This window comes from Saccoglossus kowalevskii, chromosome 4, assembly GCF_978046115.1.
Source record: "Saccoglossus kowalevskii chromosome 4, keSacKowa6.1, whole genome shotgun sequence".
NCBI classification, from domain to species: domain Eukaryota; kingdom Metazoa; phylum Hemichordata; class Enteropneusta; family Harrimaniidae; genus Saccoglossus; species Saccoglossus kowalevskii.
This window is the reverse complement of record NC_140644.1, coordinates 44,057,824-44,082,320: the sequence shown is the minus strand read 5'-3', so window position 1 is coordinate 44,082,320 and position 24,497 is coordinate 44,057,824. Positions and strand designations below refer to the sequence as shown.

The following is a 24,497-nucleotide window of genomic DNA, read 5'->3' as shown; positions in this document are numbered from 1 at the left end:
CACCAACTCTTGGAGTTACAGTTCCACTGTATCTGTATAACAGTCTCTGAAACTCACCAACTCTTGGAGTTACAGTTCTACTGTATCTGTATAACAGTCTCTGAAACTCACCAACACTTGGAGTTACAGTTCTACTGTATCTGTATAACAGTCTCTGAAACTCACCAACTTTTGGAGTTACAGTTCTACTGTATCTTTATAACAGTCTCTAAAACTCACCAACTCTTGGAGTTACAGTTCCACTGTATCTGTATAACAGTCTCTGAAACTCACCAACTCTTGGAGTTACAGTTCTACTGTATCTGTATAACAGTTTCTGAAACTCACCAACTTTTGGAGTTACAGTTCTACTGTATCTTTATAACAGTCTCTAAAACTCACCAACTCTTGGAGTTACAGTTCTACTGTATCTGTATAACAGTCTCTGAACCTCACCAACACTTGGAGTTACAGTTCTACTGTATCTGTATAACAGTCTCTGAAACTCACCAACTCTTGGAGTTACAGTTCTACTGTATCTGTATAACAGTTTCTGAAACTCACCAACTCTTGGAGTTACAGTTCTACTGTATCTGTATAACAGTCTCTGAAACTCACCAACTCTTGGAGTTACAGTTCTACTGTATCTGTATAACAGTCTCTAAAACTCACCAACACTTGGAGTTACAGTTCTACTGTATCTGTATAACAGTCTCTGAAACTCACCAACTCTTGGAGTTACAGTTCTACTGTATCTGTATAACAGTTTCTGAAACTCACCAACTTTTGGAGTTACAGTTCTACTGTATCTTTATAACAGTCTCTAAAACTCACCAACTCTTGGAGTTACAGTTCTACTGTATCTGTATAACAGTCTCTGAAACTCACCAACTCTTGGAGTTACAGTTCTACTGTATCTGTATAACAGTCTCTGAAACTCACCAACTCTTGGAGTTACAGTTCTACTGTATCTGTATAACAGTCTCTGAAACTCACCAACTCTTGGAGTTACAGTTCTACTGTATCTGTATAACAGTCTCTGAAACTCACCAACTCTTGGAGTTACAGTTCTACTGTATCTGTATAACAGTCTCTAAAACTCACCAACTCTTGGAGTTACAGTTCTACTGTATCTGTATAACAGTCTCTGAAACTCACCAACTCTTGGAGTTACAGTTCTACTGTATCTTTATAACAGTTTCTGAAACTCACCAACTCTTGGAGTTACAGTTCTACTGTATCTGTATAACAGTCTCTGAAACTCACCAACTCTTGGAGTTACAGTTCTACTGTATCTGTATAACAGTTTCTGAAACTCACCAACTCTTGGAGTTACAGTTCTACTGTATCTGTATAACAGTCTCTGAAACTCACCAACTCTTGGAGTTACAGTTCCACTGTATTTGTATAACAGTTTCTGAAACTCACCAACTCTTGGAGTTACAGTTCTACTGTATCTGTATAACAGTCTCTAAAACTCACCAACTCTTGGAGTTACAGTTCTACTGTATCTGTATAACAGTTTCTGAAACTCACCAACTCTTGGAGTTACAGTTCTACTGTATCTGTATAACAGTTTCTGAAACTCACCAACTCTTGGAGTTACAGTTCTACTGTATCTGTATAACAGTTTCTGAAACTCACCAACTTTTGGAGTTACAGTTCTACTGTATCTTTATAACAGTCTCTGAAACTCACCAACTCTTGGAGTTACAGTTCTACTGTATCTGTATAACAGTTTCTAAAACTCACCAACTCTTGGAGTTACAGTTCCACTGTATCTGTATAACAGTCTCTGAAACTCACCAACTCTTGGAGTTACAGTTCCACTGTATCTGTATAACAGTCTCTGAAACTCACCAACTCTTGGAGTTACAGTTCTACTGTATCTGTATAACAGTCTCTGAAACTCACCAACTCTTGGAGTTACAGTTCTACTGTATCTGTATAACAGTCTCTGAAACTCACCAACTCTTGGAGTTACAGTTCCACTGTATTTGTATAACAGTTTCTGAAACTCACCAACTCTTGGAGTTACAGTTCTACTGTATCTGTATAACAGTCTCTGAAACTCACCAACTCTTGGAGTTACAGTTCCACTGTATCTGTATAACAGTCTCTGAAACTCACCAACTCTTGGAGTTACAGTTCCACTGTATCTGTATAACAGTCTCTGAAACTCACCAACTCTTGGAGTTATAGTTCTACTGTATCTGTATAACAGTCTCTGAAACTCACCAACTCTTAGAGTTACAGTTCTACTGTATCTGTATAACAGTTTCTGAAACTCACCAACTCTTGGAGTTACAGTTCTACTGTATCTGTATAACAGTCTCTGAAACTCACCAACTCTTGGAGTTACAGTTCTACTGTATCTGTATAACAGTCTCTGAAACTCACCAACTCTTGGAGTTACAGTTCTAGCCATGCTGCTTCTACATGAATCAGAAGCACACCGCACAGCAGCAATTTGTTGTTATTTTTTTCAAAATGTCCCAATTGTGTTTTATTCATTTCCAACAAAAGACCTATTAAATTTACTGTATTACATCCACTATACGGCAAATAATTAGAAATTTCCTATGATGTTGATTGCCATTTTGAGCTAATATTGAGACACTGTATCATTACATCTATTAACTATAACAATTTCAATTAGTATTTTATTTATATGTTTGTTTGACAATATAAGGATTGGGTAATAACTGTGTTTATAGTTACTTTCATACTTAATGTTACATGTACATTGTTAGTACAAGTGGAGTTAAAGTTACACATGGTGATCCATCTTTTCCCAAAAAATGGTATTAGTTTTTGTCATAAACAATAATTTAAAATATACCTGAACTACAACTGCAAGTCATATTTTCATAATACCGTACTTCCCCAAGTATATGCCCAGGGGCGTGAACATGTAAAATTGGGAAAATTAGGGGATGGGGGCTTATACTCGAGGACTACCTCAGAAAAGGTAATTTTTTGGGGCGTTTAAAATTGTAACCATCTTTCCAACCATGAAAAATTGAACAAATTACATTTTTTGTTCACAGCGCTGGTCTTGGAGACTTGGAGAAATATTACGTCTTTTTGATTTCCACAACACTTTTTACAACGAAGAAACAAATATGTTCATAAAAATACACACATTTTATTACAATACAGTTTACATACCGTCTGAATTTAGGCTGCAAAAATGGGTAGGGTCTGTCAAAACATTGTCGAAGGCAAGATCTTTATCATTATTTTCATTGCGGTGTTTTCGATCGTTCGCAAACTCTCGATACAAAGCAATTTCCGCCATGGTGTTTTTCATCATGACTTGATCTGAACAACTTCCTTTGACCTAACAGGTCACATCTTTCGTTAACTAATCAAAGTGCTGTGTCGCACAGACGAAGTTTTCCGATTATTGACTTAGTATTTTTTTCAATGCAATGTGGAAGTGAATTACCGCGATGTTAAAATCCGATCTGATTTCGACAAAACACGTTAATTTTTTCCCTAAAGAAATATGGATTACTTCAGTATTGCAACATCAGGGTTCATCCTGAGTAAATAACGGAATAGAAAAGGTGTGAACCATGTTCAATACGTTCGCCAGCCATTAATGCGAGTTATCTTGTAGAAGCAGGAACCAAACTACCGTACCAATCCCTATTATTATGCAATGAAATACACTTTTTACATGCATATTTTAAAAAATATCGTTGACACCCGGTAAATACACCCTGGGCCTCGGGACCCTCGGGGATGCCCTCAACTAGTTAAATGTCTAAAAACAGAGGGGTGGGCTTATACTCGGGAAGGGGCTTATACTCGGGAAGGGGCTTATACTTGGGGAAGTACGGTATTAGTATAGAAATAAAGATGGAATATTTAAGCATCTCACATACCTCCTGATGAATTATTATTTTTTTGTTCTACTGTATTCTTTTTACTCATATCTTGCAAGAACTGAGTCATTCCAGACTTGTTACAGCTAGACTTCTGTTGTTTTATTTCCACACCTGGCTGATATCTCTCAAGAAAACCATTCAACTGAAATAAATAGAATGCAATACATCAACATAATGTCAGCATGGCATAAAAACAAATATGAACATAGTCAAAAAGAGTATTTCAAGAAATGGCAGACATTATTTTTTACTTTTGTCATTTCACAAGCAATCACTTACCTTCTTTGAGATCTGACTTTTCTCGCAGTATTTACGAACCTATAAATACAATCAGAAATCATTGGTTTACATGCTTATTTGCTCAGAAATCATTGGTTTACATGCTTATTTGCTTATAAAGTCATTACAGAGTGATTGTCACATTAAACAAATGGTAATATCTTTATATTATTTACAATAACATAACACATACCTGTATGTACATAATCTCCACATGCAAATAAGCATTCCAAGGTCAAGGTTGCCGAAGAGTGATTTATTTTAGAACATAGACATATGCTATGTTCACAGGGCAGCATTCTACCGGAGCCGAACTACTACTCCTTCCACAGATTAACAGGAGATTATCTCCAATGCGTTCATACGGTCGGGAGCCGAAAGAGAGTCGAGATCTGCCATAGTTTGATTCAGTTCGATCAGGGACAGTGCCCTCAAATAATTAGTACGTGAAAAAAAAAAAAACATGGCTGAAAACGATGTTGGTGTCGTGCTTGTGATCTTTTATTACATGGCAAGATGCTTTTGAGCTGGGAGAAATAAAAAAACAGTCACGATCGAGTTTGAACATGGAGGTAGAAAAGACAATGTACTGGTGTTATGATTTAGGTAATATAGTATCTCAAATAAACAGGAAACACGGCAGCTAAAATGCGTTACAGCCTATTCGCTTAAAGGGGCACCTTCCAGTTAAGATTAATTTTACAACAAATTTACTTTCTGGATTAAAATAACTATGGATAACAAAAGATAGATTAACATTGTAAACAACATAAACAATAGTGTCCCATGATTCTTTGGTGCAATCCATGGGATTGAGCGGTTCCCCTTTAAGTTATTGTTATTGTTCAACTGTTGTGATATGTGTAACAGTTGTCAATCTAAACATGCCAGGACCACTTCTATGATTTTTATCTCTGGTGTCTTTAAACATTTTCATTGGATCTGTTCTTTCAAGTTTTTGTTGCATAATTTCGTAAGCCATTTTTCTGTTTCGCGTTGACCTGTCAATCTATCGCAGTATTTCTTTACTCTGCCAAAATAAATATTAGGGCGCGTACCTCTTCGTCAAATCTGAAATTGCGTGAAGTTACAAACGATGTTGTCTTCACCATAATGAGAGGTTACTTGAAAGACGATTTAGGGCATGATTTGGGCTCCGATAGTTGGGCCCTGCGTATACACAGTCGGGCCATGTCAAGGCTCAACCCTATCAACCCCGAGGGTTTATTGGACCCGAGCCGAAGGGCTCCGATAAAATGCTGTCGTGTGAACGTAGCAATAGCCACATCAATATGACTTTAGAACACAATGCACACAAGTAATGACGACACATGTGGAAAACATGAAGTGAACATTTTGGCAGAATCCAATATATACTTTAAACCACAATTAAATTTCACGAGAGTCAATTTACATGAGTGATTTTCACACAAAAACAATAGGAAACTAATCACCTCACCTTAAACAGATTAATATTATCCATTTGTGTCGTGAACAGGAAGTCATTTATAGTTAATAGCTTGACACTAGAGGGCCCTGTATTCTGCAGGTGTGGGGGTACCCCCAGTCGACCATTCAATCCTTTCACTAAGCAATTCAGTAAAAATAATATCTGCTTGATGTACATCAAATTCTTTGCCTTCAGTCGACTTTTATATTTCTCCATGTACTGACTGAGTTGTGAGTGTGCTCTAGTTAACTACAATGAAAAAATGGTTGACGGTAATAATATGGTCAAATCACATGTGAAAATATTTGAGTCACCTTTTTTAACAATTACCCGGTACTGCCATCCACAGTTATTTGGAACATGATTCAAAAATGATAGAGAAAGAGACTCATAAGGTATGACAACAAGTACTTGTCCATATTGAGAGATATTGCTCTGGAACAGCATTCAAAATCAGCCATTTTGAATACATGTATAACGAATATATAAAATTTAAATATAATAAGTCAAAGCATTTAAAAGATATGGCTCTAGAAGCCCAATCATTTAAACAAAATGGCAACCAGTCAGCCATTTTAAATCCAATCTGAAAAATAAAATGACGAGCATCAGGAACCTGTATATCTAATGTATGTACCAAATTTGAACGAAATTCACCCATAAATGCTTGATATTTGATGTTTTTTTAGCACAAAAATGACCACCATTCGTCCATTTTGAATAGGATAATCAAACCAATATATCTGTTTATCTATGACATGATGTATAATGAATATTTAAAATTTGAAAATATTATCAGTCAAAACAAGTCGGACAATATGGCTCTAGAAGCCCATTCATTAAAACAAAATGGCCACCAGACAGCCATTTTGAATCCGATCTGAAAAAAAATGATGTGCATCAGGAACCTGTAATGTCTAATATATGTACCAAGTTTGAACGAAATCCACCTATTAATGCCAGAAATGCTTGATATTTGATGATTGTTTAGCACAAAAAAGGTCACCATTTGGCCATTTTGAATAGGATCGTCAAACCAATATATCTGTCTATCTATGACATGATGTATAATGAATATTTAAAATTTGAACATAATCAGTGAAAACAAGTCAGAGATATGGCACAAGAACCACATTCATTAATACAAATTGGCCGCCAGTCAGCCATTTTGAATCTTATCTGAAAAACAAAATTATTTGCATCAAGGTCCCATAATGTCTAATGTATATACCAAGTTTGAACAAAATCCATCTGTAAACAGCTGAGAAATGGTTGATTTTTAAGATTTTTTAGCACAAAAATGGCCGCCATTCGGCCATCTTGAATCAGATCGTGAAACAAATTAACGTGCATATGTATAATATCATGTATGATGTATGTGTGAAGTTTGATTGTGATTGGTCCAGGCATTTCTAAAATACAGGTCCGGACGCATGCATGCACGCACACACACACACACACACGGACACACAGAGGTCAAAACATAAGTCCCCGTTTTAGAACTGCGTCCGAACGGGAACTAAAAAATGACAGGAAATGCAGATGAAGAACTAACTTCAATAATGGGATAAACATAGAAAACAAGCTAATAAGACACCTTCACTGATGACATTGTTTTGTTAATCACAAAACAATGAGAGCTGCTGTTATTTTTATAGCCCCCTCCCCCAATCCCTTCCTCCCACAAAAACAAATTAATCAAGTGAAACAACATTATGCAAAAGAAGCAAATGTAAGATAAGTGAAGTTTCTGTTTTTTATTTAATGGGCAGCAAAGTATGCCTTGTGGTGTGTTTATAATTAAAAACTTTTCTGGGAAGAACCTTGTTTAGCAGAGTGGTTTATAATTGTAAATACATGACAAAGTGTACTAATTAATACCATGGGTAAAATGATATAAACACAAAAATCACTACACAGTGCGTCTTGTTATGACACTACTGTCCTATACTTAATTTTAATAAAAAGTCTACTACACGCATTTCTATGGACAATTCAATTCAACACCATGGAAGAAATAAACCAATTACGTCAATTTCCTTTGATGAATCAACCACTAGCTCAGTTGTTAAATGTTCTACCTGCTTGGTCAACCTTTGCAATAGATGACTTGAGAATGTACAATATTTCCTCATTAATTCTAGACAACCTTTGCAATAGGTGACTTGAGAATGTACAATATTTCCTCATTAATCCTAGACAACCTTTGCAATAGGTGACTTGAGAATGTACAATATTTCCTCATTAATTCTAGACAACCTCTGCAATAGGTGACTTGAGAATGTACAATATTTCCTCATTAATTCTAGACAACCATTGCAATAGGTGACTTGAGAATGTACAATATTTCCTCATTAATTCTAGACAACCTTTGCAATAGGTGACTTGAGAATGTACAATATTTCCTCATTAATTCTAGTCAACCTTTGCAATAGGTGACTTGAGAATGTACAATATTTCCTCATTAATTCTAGTCAACCTTTGCAATAGGTGACTTGAGAATGTACAATATTTCCTCATTAATTCTAGACAACCTTTGCAATAGGTGACTTGAGAATGTACAATATTTCCTCATTAATTCTAGTCAACCTTTGCAATAGGTGACTTGAGAATGTACAATATTTCCTCATTAATTCTAGACAACCTTTGCAATAGGTGACTTGAGAATGTACAATATTTCCTCATTAATTCTAGACAACCTTTGCAATAGGTGACTTGAGAATGTACAATATTTCCTCATTAATTCTAGACAACCTTTGCAATAGATGACTTGAGAATGTACACTATTTCCTCATTAATTCTAGACAACCTTTGCAATAGGTGACTTGAGAATGTACACTATTTCCTCATTAATTCTAGACAACCTTTGCAATAGGTGACTTGAGAATGTACACTATTTCCTCATTAATTCTAGACAACCTTTGCAATAGGTGACTTGAGAATGTACAATATTTCCTCATTAATTCTAGTCAACCTTTGCAATAGGTGACTTGAGAATTTACAATATTTCTTCATTAATTCTAGACAACCTTTGCAATAGGTGACTTGAGAATATACAATATTTCCTCATTAATTCTAGACAACCTTTGCAATAGGTGACTTGAGAATGTACAATATTTCCTTATTAATTCTAGACAACCTTTGCAATAGCTGACTTGAGAATGTACACTATATTTCCTCATTAATTCTAGACAACCTTTGCAATAGGTGACTTGAGAATGTACACTATTTCCTCATTAATTCTAGACAACTTTTGCAATAGGTGACTTGAGAATGTACAATATTTCCTCATTAATTCTAGACAACCTTTGCAATAGGTGACTTGAGAATGTACACTATTTCCTCATTAATTCTAGACAACCTTTGCAATAGGTGACTTGAGAATGTACAATATTTCCTCATTAATTCTAGACAACTTTTGCAATAGGTGACTTGAGAATGTACAATATTTCCTCATTAATTCTAGTCAACCTTTGCAATAGGTGACTTGAGAATGTACAATATTTCCTCATTAATTCTAGTCAACCTTTGCAATAGGTGACTTGAGAATGTACAATATTTCCTTATTAATTCTAGACAACCTTTGCAATAGCTGACTTGAGAATGTACACTATATTTCCTCATTAATTCTAGACAACCTTTGCAATAGGTGACTTGAGAATGTACACTATTTCCTCATTAATTCTAGACAACTTTTGCAATAGGTGACTTGAGAATGTACAATATTTCCTCATTAATTCTAGACAACCTTTGCAATAGGTGAGTTGAGAATGTACACTATTTCCTCATTAATCCTAGACAACCTTTGCAATAGGTGACTTGAGAATGTACAATATTTCCTCATTAATTCTAGACAACCTTTGCAATAGGTGACTTGAGAATGTACAATATTTCCTCATTAATTCTAGACAACTTTTGCAATAGGTGACTTGAGAATGTACAATATTTCTTCATTAATTCTAGACAACCTTTGCAATAGGTGACTTGAGAATGTACAATATTTCCTCATTAATTCTAGACAACCTTTGCAATAGGTGACTTGAGAATGTACAATATTTCCTCATTAATTCTAGACAACCTTTGCAATAGGTGACTTGAGAATGTACAATATTTCCTCATTAATTCTAGACAACCTTTGCAATAGGTGACTTGAGAATGTACACTATTTCCTCATTAATTCTAGACAACCTTTGCAATAGGTGACTCGAGAATGTACACTATTTCCCCATTAATTCTAGACAACCTTTGCAATAGGTGACTTGAGAATGTACCATCTTTCCTCATTAATTCTAGACAACCTTTGCAATAGGTGACTTGAGAATGTACACTATTTCCTCATTAATTCTAGACAACCTTTGCAATAGGTGACTTGAGAATGTACAATATTTCCTCATTAATTCTAGTCAACCTTTGCAATAGGTGACTTGAGAATGTACAATATTTCCTCATTAATTCTAGACAACCTTTGCAATAGGTGACTTGAGAATGTACAATATTTCCTCATTAATTCTAGATAACCTTTGCAATAGGTGACTTGAGAATGTACACTATTTCCTCATGAATTCTAGACAACCTTTGCAATAGGTGACTTGAGAATGTACACACGTTGCACCTTGGCTAACATTGTATAGTCTTAACCATGGTGTAAGGACAATACAAGGTCAATATGAAAAAGTTATGTGAGATTTATATAATAGAAGATTTACAAATAAAACCATAGCAGTTTAAAATCTGCACAGAAACAATTGTGTGTGGACAAGAGTAATGTGTCAGATCAAGAACGGTTTAAATGTCTTACCTGCATACCAGTTATCATAATACTGTGAATGTTACTAATAGTGTCAAGTAGATTATGTGCTTCATCTATAATTACAATGTTACCTTCCAGTTTGATACCGCAGGCCTCTCTTGTAGATTTATGTAATAACGTATTATATGGAAGAACAACAAGCTGGAAAAAAAAACATTGATGCTGTCATTATAGCAATGTTTTCATAAATGAATATTCTAAAACATACCATGGAATTTGACGATAAATTGACTACAATTAGATAGATTCATTTTATTTTATTTGAAAACCTATCTTTTGAGACTATTATTTATATATACAATTATTACAGGATGCTATCTAACTTCAAATCTTGTGCTATTAATTATGAGATAACTTCTGTCACGGCTGTAGGCAGTCACAACATGACAATCATGTGCTATTAATTATGAGATAACTTCTGTCACGGCTGTAGGCAGTCACTACATGACAATCATGTGCTATTAATTATGAGATAACTTCTGTCACGGCTGTAGGCAGTCACTACATGACAATCATGTGCTATTAATTATGAGATAACTTCTGTCACGGCTGTAGGCAGTCACTACATGACAATCATGTGCTATTAATTATGAGATAACTTCTGTCACAGCGGTAGGCAGTCACTACATGACAATCATGTGCTATTAATTATGAGATAACTTCTGTCACGGCTGTAGGCAGTCACTACATGACAATCATGTGCTATTAATTATGAGATAACTTCTGTCACGGCTGTAGGCAGTCACTACATGACAATCATGTGCTATTAATTATGAGATAACTTCTGTCACGGCTGTAGGCAGTCACTACATGACAATCATGTGCTATTAATTATGAGATAACTTCTGTCACGGCTGTAGGCAGTCACGACATGACAATCATGTGCTATTAATTATGAGATAACTTCTGTCACGGCTGTAGGCAGTCACGACATGACAATCATGTGCTATTAATTATGAGATAACTTCTGTCACGGCTGTAGGCAGTCACGACATGACAATCATGTGCTATTAATTATGAGATAACTTCTGTCACAACTGTAGGCAGTCACGACACGACAATCATGTGCTATTAATTATGAGATAACTTCTGTCACGGCTGTAGGCAGTCACGACATGACAATCATGTGCTATTAATTATGAGATAACTTCTGTCACGGCTGTAGGCAGTCACGACATGACAATCATGTGCTATTAATTATGAGATAACTTCTGTCACAACTGCAGGCAGTCACTACATGACAATCATGTGCTGTTACTTTGTTTTACTAATATTATAATGCATGATATAAGCAGTTGTCAAACAGTGACCAGCATTTGAAATCATTATAATTGATTCAACATTGAGTAATAAAAATACACAGTGCTACAGAGTGAAGTATGAGATCACATCAACTATGCAACAAGTCATTGTCAATGACACGTCCCCGTTCCGTTCATATTTGAGAGACATATACATTCAAAGCAGATCATGACCGAAATGCACCTGCATATGTACAACACATTGTGCTAAATCTGAACAAAATCCATCCATGCATGACTGAGATCCGGTTCTGGAATTGTGAAAATACGTGATTTTGATGCATTTTCGGCCTTAAAATGGCCATCATTCCGCTATTGTTAAGCAGATCATGAAACAAATGCACATATCTATTTGTGACATGATGTACCATGTGTGTGTGAAGTTTGAACTTGATCAATCCAGACATGTCTTGGATACGGATCCAGAACTGAATTCTTTAACAAAATGGCCGCCAGTCGGCCATTTCGAACTTGATCCGAAAAAAAAAAGACGTGCATCAAGGTCCTATTATGTTTAATGTATGTACCAAATTTGAACAAAATCCATCCATGCATAACTGAGATACGGGTCCGGAATGGTGAAAATGTGCAATTTCAATGCATTTTCGGCCTTAAAGCGGCCCCCATTTGGCTATCGTTAATGAGATCATGAAACAAATGCACATACATATTTGTGACATGATGTACCTTGTGTGTGTGAAGTTTGAACTTGATCAATCCAGACATGTCCCGGATACGGATCCAGAACTGAATTCTTTAAAACAAAATGGCCGCCAGTCGGCTATTTCGAACTTGATCCGAAAAAAAAAATGACGTGCATCAAGGTCCTATTATGTTTAATGTATGTACCAAATTTGAATGAAATCCGTCCATGCATAACTGAGATCCGGGTCCGGAATGGTGAAAATGTGCGATTTCAATGCATTTTCGGCCTTAAAGCGACCGCCATTTGGCTATCGTTAATGAGATCATGAAACAAATGCACATACATATTTGTGACATGATGTACCTTGTGTGTGTGAAGTTTGAACTCGATCAATCCAAGCATGTCTCAGATACGGATCCAGAACTGAATTCTTTAAAACAAAATGGCCGCCAGTCGGCCATTTCGAACCCGATCCAAAAAAAAAAATGACGTGCATCAAGGTCCTATTATGTTTAATGTATGTACCAAATTTGAACAAAATCCGTCCATGCATAACTGAGATCCGGGTCCGGAATGGTGAAAATGTGCGATTTTGATGCATTTTCGGCCTTAAAATGGCCGCTATTCGGCTATCGTTAATCGGATCATGAAAAAAATGCATGTGCATATGTCCCATATAATGTGTGATGTATGAGTGAAGTTTGAACTTAATCGGTCCATGCATGTTCGAGATACAGGTGATCACGGACGCACACAGGGCAAAACATAAGTCCCCGTTTTCGGACTGCGTCCGAACGGGGACTAATAAGAACATGCATGATTCTATAATGTACCTAGTACAGGACATATTTTCATTTCTTTGTTGTATTTACCTTTATTCCTACATTTACCTGTGTCATGGGTATAGTGTACCTAGTACAGGACATATTTTCATTTCTTTGTTGTATTTACCTTTATTCCTACACTTACCTGTGTCATGGGTATAGTGTACCTAGTACAGGACATATTTTCATTTCTTTGTTGTATTTACCTTTATTCCTACACTTACCTGTGTCATGGGTATAGTGTACCTAGTACAGGACATATTTTCATTTCTTTGTTGTATTTACCTTTATCCCTACACTTACCTGTGCCATGGGTATAGTGTACCTAGTACAGGACATATTTTCATTTCTTTGTTATATTTACCTTTATCCCTACACTTACCTGTGCCATGGGTATAGTGTACCTAGTACAGGACATATTTTCATTTCTTTGTTGTATTTACCTTTATTCCTACATTTACCTGTGTCATGGGTATAGTGTACCTAGTACAGGACATATTTTCATTTCTTTGTTGTATTTACCTTTATTCCTACACTTACCTGTGTCATGGGTATAGTGTACCTAGTACAGGACATATTTTCATTTCTTTGTTGTATTTACCTTTATCCCTACACTTACTTGTGCCATGGGTATAGTGTACCTAGTACAGGACATATTTTCATTTCTTTGTTGTATTTACCTTTATTCCTACACTTACCTGTGTCATGGGTATAGTGTACCTAGTACAGGACATATTTTCATTTCTTTGTTGTATTTACCTTTATCCCCACACTTACCTGTGCCATGGTTATAGTGTACCTAGTACAGGACATACTTTCATTTCTTTGTTGTATTTACCTTTATCCCTACACTTACCTGTGTCATGGGTATAGTGTACCTAGTACAGGACATATTTTCATTTCTTTGTTGTATTTACCTTTATTCCTACATTTACCTGTGTCATGGGTATAGTGTACCTAGTACAGGACATATTTTCATTTCTTTGTTGTATTTACCTTTATTCCTACACTTACCTGTGTCATGGGTATAGTGTACCTAGTACAGGACATATTTTCATTTCTTTGTTGTATTTACCTTTATTCCTACACTTACCTGTGTCATGGGTATAGTGTACCTAGTACAGGACATATTTTCATTTCTTTGTTGTATTTACCTTTATCCCTACACTTACCTGTGCCATGGGTATAGTGTACCTAGTACAGGACATATTTTCATTTCTTTGTTGTATTTACCTTTATCCCTACACTTACCTGTGCCATGGGTATAGTGTACCTAGTACAGGACATATTTTCATTTCTTTGTTGTATTTACCTTTATTCCTACACTTACCTGTGCCATGGGTATAGTGTACCTAGTACAGGACATATTTTCATTTCTTTGTTGTATTTACCTTTATTCCTACACTTACCTGTGTCATGGGTATAGTGTACCTAGTACAGGACATATTTTCATTTCTTTGTTGTATTTACCTTTATCCCTACACTTACCTGTGCCATGGGTATAGTGTACCTAGTACAGGACATATTTTCATTTCTTTGTTGTATTTACCTTTATCCCTACACTTACCTGTGCCATGGGTATAGTGTACCTAGTACAGGACATATTTTCATTTCTTTGTTGTATTTACCTTTATTCCTACACTTACCTGTGCCATGGGTATAGTGTACCTAGTACAGGACATATTTTCATTTCTTTGTTGTATTTACCTTTATTCCTACACTTACCTGTGTCATGGGTATAGTGTACCTAGTACAGGACATATTTTCATTTCTTTGTTGTATTTACCTTTATTCCTACACTTACCTGTGTCATGGGTATAGTGTACCTAGTACAGGACATATTTTCATTTCTTTGTTGTATTTACCTTTATTCCTACACTTACCTGTGCCATGGGTATAGTGTACCTAGTACAGGACATATTTTCATTTCTTTGTTGTATTTACCTTTATTCCTACACTTACCTGTGTCATGGGTATAGTGTACCTAGTACAGGACATATTTTCATTTCTTTGTTGTATTTACCTTTATTCCTACACTTACCTGTGTCATGGGTATAGTGTACCTAGTACAGGACATATTTTCATTTCTTTGTTGTATTTACCTTTATTCCTACACTTGCCTGTGTCATGGGTATAGTGTACCTAGTACAGGACATATTTTCATTTCTTTGTTGTATTTACCTTTATTCCTACACTTACCTGTGTCATGGGTATAGTGTACCTAGTACAGGACATATTTTCATTTCTTTGTTGTATTTACCTTTATTCCTACACTTACCTGTGTCATGGGTATAGTGTACCTAGTACAGGACATATTTTCATTTCTTTGTTGTATTTACCTTTATTCCTACACTTACCTGTGCCATGGGTATAGTGTACCTAGTACAGGACATATTTTCATTTCTTTGTTGTATTTACCTTTATTCCTACACTTACCTGTGTCATGGGTATAGTGTACCTAGTACAGGACATATTTTCATTTCTTTGTTGTATTTACCTTTATTCCTACACTTACCTGTGCCATGGGTATAGTGTACCTAGTACCATAGTAAGGACATGTTTTCATTTCTTTTCCGAGTGAAACTAGCTGCTCAATGTCCTGCACCTCAACCAATACTCTGTCTTTGTAATCCATCAGTGCAGTATAATTATTAAACGGGCAACCAACGGCCTTCTTTCTTCTTTTACGCTGAGTTTCCTCATCATCATTCCTTTTACGCTCTGTGGTAATAGTAATCTCCAGTAATTGCATAGATAAAGTGTACTAGAGACAGACTATTGTAATCAAACCATCAAAATGTTCAAGATTTACAACTAATTGAAAATATCAAAGAGGTGATAAATGATTCATTTGTTTTCTCCTAAATAAGCATTGCAAACAGTAAACCTGTGTATAGTGACAAATGGTCTTTATATGGAGGTTGGATCCCCAACTCATACATTTACATATTTGTCCTGAAACATTTATTTGAGTTAATTAAAAATTATTTTATTAACAGCATACAAATTATTATTTTGGTCTCTAAACAAAGACAAATCAGTAAAAATATTGGTGAAAGGGAGGTCACTATAGCACACGATCTTAATACACACATTGCACATTATGACTATAGACCACTTGAAGTGTTCACTATAGGCAGGTATCACCAACACAGGATTGACCACTTGAAATGTTCACTATAGACAGGTATCACCAACACAGGATTGACCACTTGAAATGTTCACTATAGGCAGGTGTCACCAACACAGGATTGACCATTTGAAGTGTTCACTATAGAGGCAGGTGTCACCAACACAGGATTGACCACTTGAAGTGTTCACTATAGGCAGGTATCACCAACACAGGATTGACCACTTGAAGTGTTCACTATAGAGGCAGGTGTCACCAACACAGGATTGACCACTTGAAGTGTTCACTATAGGCAGGTGTCACCAACACAGGATTGACCACTTGAAGTGTTCACTATAGGCAGGTATCACCAACACAGGATTGACCACTTGAAGTGTTCACTATAGAGGCAGGTGTCACCAACACAGGATTGACCACTTGAAGTGTTCACTATAGGCAGGTGTCACCAACACAGGATTGACTATACTAAGCTTGAAATACTCACAGGTTACCAAGAAAAAAGTGTTCATTTACCTTTCTTGTTTTTCTGTAACTCCAGACATTTTTCATTGATCAAAGACAGAGATCTGAAGCGTCTAACAGATTCATTGATGCAAAGGTTCTGTAAGAATAATTGTTAATTATATTTATCAGAAACAAATAATAACATTTTACACGAGGTAATATGCCATCATTTAATTACAATGATTTTGAACCTGTGTGTGATCATTTAAAGACACGCCATTTCTGCTTTATAATGTGCTTCTAATATAGTAAATACACTTTATTACAGTTTTCCATATTTGTATTTCATATCCTTAGCACACCAGGATTCTTTCTAAGCTTTCTTTGATTTTGATGCACTTACATAATTTAAAAAGAAATATGAGAATTTCATTTGTGAAATGATAATATACCTGTCTTGATCCCAGTGTTACTACCTTGGTATCTTCACCAAACGGACTCTTCTGAACCTCGCGTACAAACTGAGCTAACTGAGAATGGGTCCGACTGCAGAAGAAGATCTGGAAAACAAGGGAGAATGTTAAGCATTTCTACAATAAGATTACAGTTGACAACAAAACAACAAAAATTGACAACATAGATTTCCTTTAACTACCCACCCACATCTATTTCCTGTAATAATTTGATGCCCTTTATAGTTGTTACCTTGGTTACATGAGGTACATCCTCTTCTTCATCATCTTTTTCGTCATCATCATCTGAGAATTTTGTCTCATCATCACTAAGGTAATCAGCGACCACAATGTCATTGTCCATTTCTTCATCCTCATCTTTTGTCTCATCATCTGCTGTAATATCTTCATCTTTATTTTCACCAGAGATGTCTTTCTCACTGACGGAATGCTACCACAAAAAAAATACATATTACCAGTAATGCACTTTTAAGCATTTCTCTGTATTTTAATTTACTGTGGAAAAAAATGATGTTTATTTCATAAAAATCCGCTGAAAGATATTGTGCATTTTAACATGTTCTTGGTACAGTGAGAAGTAACAATCCTGGAACTTTTTTGGGGGAGAGGCATTTTATTTTGCTAAGTATATGCAAGAAGTTATCAATGTAGTTCACAAACATTTCAACTTGGAAAACACTTAACAATATATTGACCTGTAGAATGCTGTCTGGGTAATATTTTATATTGATTTTTGTTGCATTTGCAGCAAATAGTTACCAAACAATGAGAAATCTATTGGATTGATATACCTCTCAGCTGGCTTCACATGCGTAGTTCAAGCCTGCCTAACTGGTGCTTATACCAGGATTTAGTTACAGCACCTAGCGATCTGTGGTTACAGCTTCATGTTCCGAGTAATCGCAAGAAATTGACATTACAATAAAAAATAAAAGACTGGCACTCCCATGCAATTAATAGCAAGTAAAATTCCTGGGATTGAAACACAGACTTTGAAGTCACTGGTGTAGGCAATGAATAAATTCAAGTTGGCATAAAGACGAGGTAGTTTATTTAATCAGTGCTGAACTAGAGGCTGAAATTATAATTTGTTTATTTCAATTTTTCCTGAAGTCAAATAGAATACACTGGTGAAAGGATGTTTTGAGGGTGTAGTGTACATGGAGAGGTAGGGGTGGGTGTCATATAATTTGTTCATTTCCAACTCTTATGAAGTCTAATCATGATAGAATTTCACTTAATTTATTTTCACTGAAAAGTTTTCAAGCATTACATGTGAATCAAATTTTCACTGCTGTGTCAAGTCTCAGTAGAGTATGAGGGAAATGGCATTTTCATTTAAATTTATTTTAGCAGAAAAATGTTTTCAGTGAAAATGAAGTATTACATATGTACTGCAGTTTATTTTCATTCGTCTCAAAATCGGTATTTCCAAACCCCATATGCAAATGAGGTCTGAGAGCAAACAAAGTAGTCTGTTCAGGAGTAGCGTTTTTTGAAACATAGCAGAAATAAACAATATTTAGAAGTGGGATATTTTACCCTTGGGGTACATGAATATACTTGCCGAGTGAAATGAAATTTGAACAACAGTAATGGTAATTTTAGGCAGTCACTTATTTTGACTAAAACTAATTTGCAAATGTATCTTCTATATCAGACATATGTCATTCTACTCAGCTTGAGTGTGGGCACAAAGTTACTATTGGAATTTTGGATATCTTTATTTCATTATTGAGAAATTTATTCACCAGGAATGGCATTTGAACTCTTCTGTGATTTGGTTCAAACTTGGCAGGCAAGTCACACCTTCACTCTAATTAGATTGTAAAATCTGAAAACAAATTCAGGCCCACCATTTCCATAGCAACAGCCTTCGCACAAAATGTATCACACCCTGCATTTCAATGATTAAAAAGCACAGACATAGCACATTCTACTTAGCTTGAGTGTGGGCAAACAAATTTACTGTTTTTTTTATGTCTATTTTCATTACCGAGAAAATTGACCCCAAAGTTCTCACCAGCAACGGCTTTTAACTCCTCTGTGATTTTTTTTGGCTTGGCTGATTTTGTACATACTTGACTGGCATGTCATATCGTCACTAATTAGAAAAAACAATTCTGGCCCACTGCTACCATGGCAACAGCCAATCAAAGAAAGCTTAGAAAGAACTCCCATGTGCTGAGAGTATTGGAAACACATTAAATATAATTTGAAATTACTTAGCTGAAAACTAATTATGCAAATCAGAAAATTAACATGAACAGATTTGATTGTAAAACTAATGAGGTCTGCGCAATGTAACAAAAACTCTATGTACTAAATTTAATTGAAATGTGATTAGAACCAAAAAATTATGCATTATTATGCTAATTAGGGAAATAATATGAACAGAGTTTTACCCCAAACTAATTAGGTTTGTACATTGTCCTAGAGCATCTTTGTACTAAGTTTCATTAAAATGGAAATTAGTACTTTAGATATCAGTGTGAAAGCTTAAAATTGGTTAATTATGCAAATTGGGTAATTAATATGTACAGATTTTAACCCACATTTATCCAGGTCTGTCTATTGTCCTACAGCATCCATGTATAAACATTCATTGATATGTGATCATTAGTACCTGAGATATCAGTGTAAAAGTTGGAAATTGGTTAATTATGCAAATTAGGTGATTAATATGCACAAATATTTACCAAAAACTAATTGGGTCTCTGCATAATTCTAGATTCATTGAAATGTGATGATTAGTACTTTAGATATCAGTAGAAAAGCTGAAAATTAATTATGCAAATTAGGTAATTAATATGCACAATTATTTACCCTGAAACTAATCAGGTCTCTGCATAGTCCTAAAGGATCTATGTACCAAGTTTCATTGAAATGCAATGATTAGTACTTAAGATACCCGTGGAAAAGCTGAAAATTAACTAATTATGCAAATTAGGTGATTAATATGCACAAATATTTATCCGAAACAATCAATCTCTGCATAGTCCTTGAGTATGTAAGTACCAAGTTTCATTGAAATGTAATGCTCACTACTTATATCAAAAGCTGAAAATTAATTAATTATGCAAAATAGGTAATTATATGTACTGATATTACCATAAAAACTATCAGGTCTGTGCAGTGTCATATGACATCTATGTACCAAGTTTCATTGAAATGTGATGATTAGTACTTGAGATATCAGTGGAAAAACCGAAAATTGACTGCCGGGGTAATCATTATGCAAATTAGGTAATTAGTATCCACGGATTATTACCAAAAACTAATCAAAACCTAGCATTAGTTCAGAGCATCTATGTACCAAGTTTCATCAAAATCCAATGAATGGTTGTTTAGATATCAGTGGAACAGTCATGGAACCACTAAAAAATAGCTAATTATCATGCAAATTAGGTAATTAATATGCACGGATTTTTGCCAAAAACTAATCAAATCTGCGCATATGTTCAGAGCATCTATGTACCAAGTTTCATCAAAATCCAATGAGTGGTTCTTTAGATATCAGTGGAAAAGTCATAGAACAGCTAAAAATTAGCTAATTATCATGCAAATTAAGTAATTAACGAGCATGGATTTTTACCAAAACCTAATCAAAACCTGGCATTAGTTCAGAGCATCTATGTACCAAGTTTCATCAAAAACCGATGTATGGTTCTTGAGATAGCAGTGGAACAGTCGGACACACATACACACATATACATGTACACACACACACACATACAGACACACTATTTAACTGCAAAGACTCCCATTTTGTGCTTCGCACATGGGAGTCAAAAACTGTTTTTTGAATACTTTCGCCCCAAATGTATTACTTCATACCAGTTTTGTAATAGCAGTGTTCAAATGGTCATGCCTTATATTTTGGCTACGTTGCACACTGGTAAGAGATCACCGGCGCCGACATTGCTACACTGTATCAACGTAATCTCAACGCAACTTTGATAGGAATGTAAATGCTGCCTCCAATCTAGAAAAATACTATCACCAAAAAATAAATTTAACAGCAGAATACGTCCTAACAATACAATAAAGTGACTTCTAAAGACTGAATGTTTTTTTTGCGAACTTCATTTACGGTGCCCTGTTTTAGTTATACAAACCGACGTTAGCTTCACGTTCATGTCCTACCATTGCAACAGCCGAAAACATACTGGCTTGTTTCCATTGGCAACCAAACTATTTTTATTTTGTAAAGAAATTTTCGTCTGCTATTTTTATCCGGTTCAAATCGTTCAGTGAAATTTTTAGCATATTAGTATTAGGTGTACCTCACAAAGAATACTACGATTGAGAGAACTTGATGTATGTTGACCACCTGGAAACTCAGTTTTATAAACCCTGAAGGGCTCTCGGAAGATCCCTGCAGTAAAATTTACGATTGCCATGGAAGCGCAACCATCAACATCGAAGTACCAAGAGGTTTCTGCTGGCAATGTTGCGGTGTTACCCAGTTCCAAATACAGATTACCAACATACAGATTACCAACAGAAATGCTCAGCGATGCAAAAGAAGGATATATATAATTACTTTTCAAGTATACATATCTCTGTTGATACAATCACTCACATATTCTACTCCCAATTATTCCCGCGTAATAGCTTTCCATGTTGACATTCTGAGTAAATTCATGTGATAGTCTGCTAAAATCGGCTGTCATATACTACGGTTGGGGTCTGGAAATTGTGTTTAATTAGCTCTCATTCAGGCGACAATGAAGATTTTCCAGTGGGAGTGAAACTAGGTTGACTCTGCCATTAAAAAATAGGGGTGTTTTCAGCAAAAAACAAATAACCCTTGAGTGCACACAATACACTGAATTTCGGAACAAATCTTGCATTAGTTACAGCAGCTGAATATCACAGAAATATCAGACGAAACATGAAAACACTATATATTGTATTTCAGCCTGAACCCCCTCTATTGCAATTCCAGAAATTAACCCCAAATGTGCATCCATTTTCCACTTTGGTATCACCTACCCCTGAAAACAAACTCTCAATACCACACTTAAGCGTTTGGTAATTATATAGAACAAGACTAGCAGAAAGTGCCAGGATGTGTGACCTTTAGGGGTCATGCAAAGGCATAACTATTGTCCTACTGTAAAATACTTTCTTTAACTGAAAATTAATTTTCACTAAAATAACATTTTTTTTCACTAATTTTTGATGAGTTGAATGTAAAATATAGAAAAAATGGTATTTTCACTGGAGTTTCTTTTTATAAATTTCAAGTGAACATTACTTGAAAGTCACAAGTTTAAATATTTTACCTTTCGTTTGGACTGATATTTCTTTCTAGTGTCTTTTAACTGCTTCAACTTTTCTTCGTACTTCAATCTCTTATCAATCTTGTCCTGTAATTTAACAAGACATGAATGTCACAGTCCCCGTTATTTAATTATAAAATACTCATGTTAAAATAATACATGAAACATCTTCAAACAATTAATATGTACTCTATGTGGGTACAACTCATCATAAAATATTTCCCTTAATCTGATAACTGAAAACTTTCATTAACCTGGGTCAAAATCTCAGAGCACACAAGTGCAACCAAACTATGTCTCATACATGCTCAAGAAACTGCATTCATAAATCTGGGTAAACCTTGATGTACTTTTAATAACAACTTGACGTCTTTGTTAATTCAGGACTTTGTATATTACCAGGACCTGGGTTTGTTTTAGTATCACCACTATAATTCCCATCAACTTGAATGTAGCCTTGACACCATAGTTTCCATTGAGATTGATAATGGTACAACCCATCTGTCACTGATTCAGATCAAGGTCATGACATCACTAAAAACCAGTGAGAGCATTACAATCTAAGCTAATTATTTATTCTGAGCATGCTCAGTTGTTCTCTCAGTGGTGTTGGGAGAGGTAGTTTTGGATGAAAATCATGAAAAAGACCCACAGATCTGGGGGAAAAAAAAGAGACTTGTTCATCAACCTGCCAAGTTTCATCGATATCTGCTGCAGAATTTCTAAGTAAATGTTAGAGACATCACAGACGAGAACTGAAAATAAGAATTAATAGTCCGCTTTTCAGGCTACGCCTGAAATGAGGACTAAACAAGCAGCCTGTCGGCTGAGATAGCTCCGCTGTTAGCAATGCACATTTCAATTAAAGAACAGAAGACATCATTAGAAAATGAACAATATGTATAGTATCAAAGCAATCGGACTTGCAGTTTTTAACAAGAAGTCGAAAATATCACTTTCTACCCAAAATGACAAAAATATTCACCAAAATTAGAGAATTGAAGATATCATCAGGAAATGAACAAATCTGAGAAAGGTCTACATGTAGTATCTATATATGTAATATCAAAGCAAATGAACTTTTGGTTTTTAACAAGAAGTCGAAAATATCACTTTTTACCAAAAATTACAAAAATATTCACCAAAATTAGAGAATTGAAGATATCATCACAAAATGAACAAATCTGAGAGAGGTCCACATGTAGTACCTATATATATAATATCAAAGCAATCGGACTTACAGTTTTTAACAAGAAGTCGAAAATATCACTTTTTACCAAAAATGACAAAAATACTCACCAAAATTAGAGAATTGAAGATATCATCACGAAATGAACAAATCTGAGAAAGGTCTACATGTAGTATCTATATATGTAATATCAATGCAATTGAACTCTTGGTTTTTAACAAGAAGTCGAAAATATCACTTTTTACCAAAAATTACAAAAATATTCACCAAAATTAGAGAATTGAAGATATCATCAAGAAATGAACAAATCTGAGAGAGGTCCACATGTAGTACCTATATATGTAGTATCAAAGCAATTGGACTTGCGGTTTTTAACAAGAAGTCGAAAATATCACTTTCTACCAAAAATGACAAAAATATTCACCAAAATTAGAGAATTGAAGATATCATCAGGAAATGAACAAATCTGAGAAAGGTCTACATGTAGTATCTATATATGTAATATCAAAGCAAATGAACTTTTGGTTTTTAACAAGAAGTCGAAAATATCACTTTTTACCAAAAATTACAAAAATATTCACCAAAATTAGAGAATTGAAGATATCATCACAAAATGAACAAATCTGAGAGAGGTCCACATGTAGTACCTATATATATAATATCAAAGCAATCGGACTTACAGTTTTTAACAAGAAGTCGAAAATATCACTTTTTACCAAAAATGACAAAAATACTCACCAAAATTAGAGAATTGAAGATATCATCACGAAATGAACAAATCTGAGAAA

The 24,497-nt window shown here is 35.1% G+C and overlaps 1 protein-coding gene across 2 annotated transcripts in view; it reads right to left on the bottom strand.

The window, feature by feature from the left end:
- LOC100369213 (ATP-dependent DNA helicase DDX11-like) overlaps positions 1-24,497 on the bottom strand; it is a 54,548-nt gene that overhangs the window by 18,033 nt on the left and 12,018 nt on the right. For both annotated transcript variants that reach the window (XM_085498166.1, XM_085498165.1), the window contains exons 5-13: positions 22,524-22,607; positions 17,465-17,662; positions 17,212-17,319; positions 16,829-16,916; positions 15,701-15,906; positions 10,403-10,555; positions 5,614-5,853; positions 4,155-4,193; positions 3,873-4,017 (exon numbers count right to left, since the gene is read on the bottom strand). In XM_085498166.1, the coding sequence (XP_085354292.1) occupies positions 3,873-4,017; positions 4,155-4,193; positions 5,614-5,853; positions 10,403-10,555; positions 15,701-15,906; positions 16,829-16,916; positions 17,212-17,319; positions 17,465-17,662; positions 22,524-22,607 (1,261 nt within the window). The remainder of the gene's footprint in view (positions 1-3,872; positions 4,018-4,154; positions 4,194-5,613; positions 5,854-10,402; positions 10,556-15,700; positions 15,907-16,828; positions 16,917-17,211; positions 17,320-17,464; positions 17,663-22,523; positions 22,608-24,497) is intronic.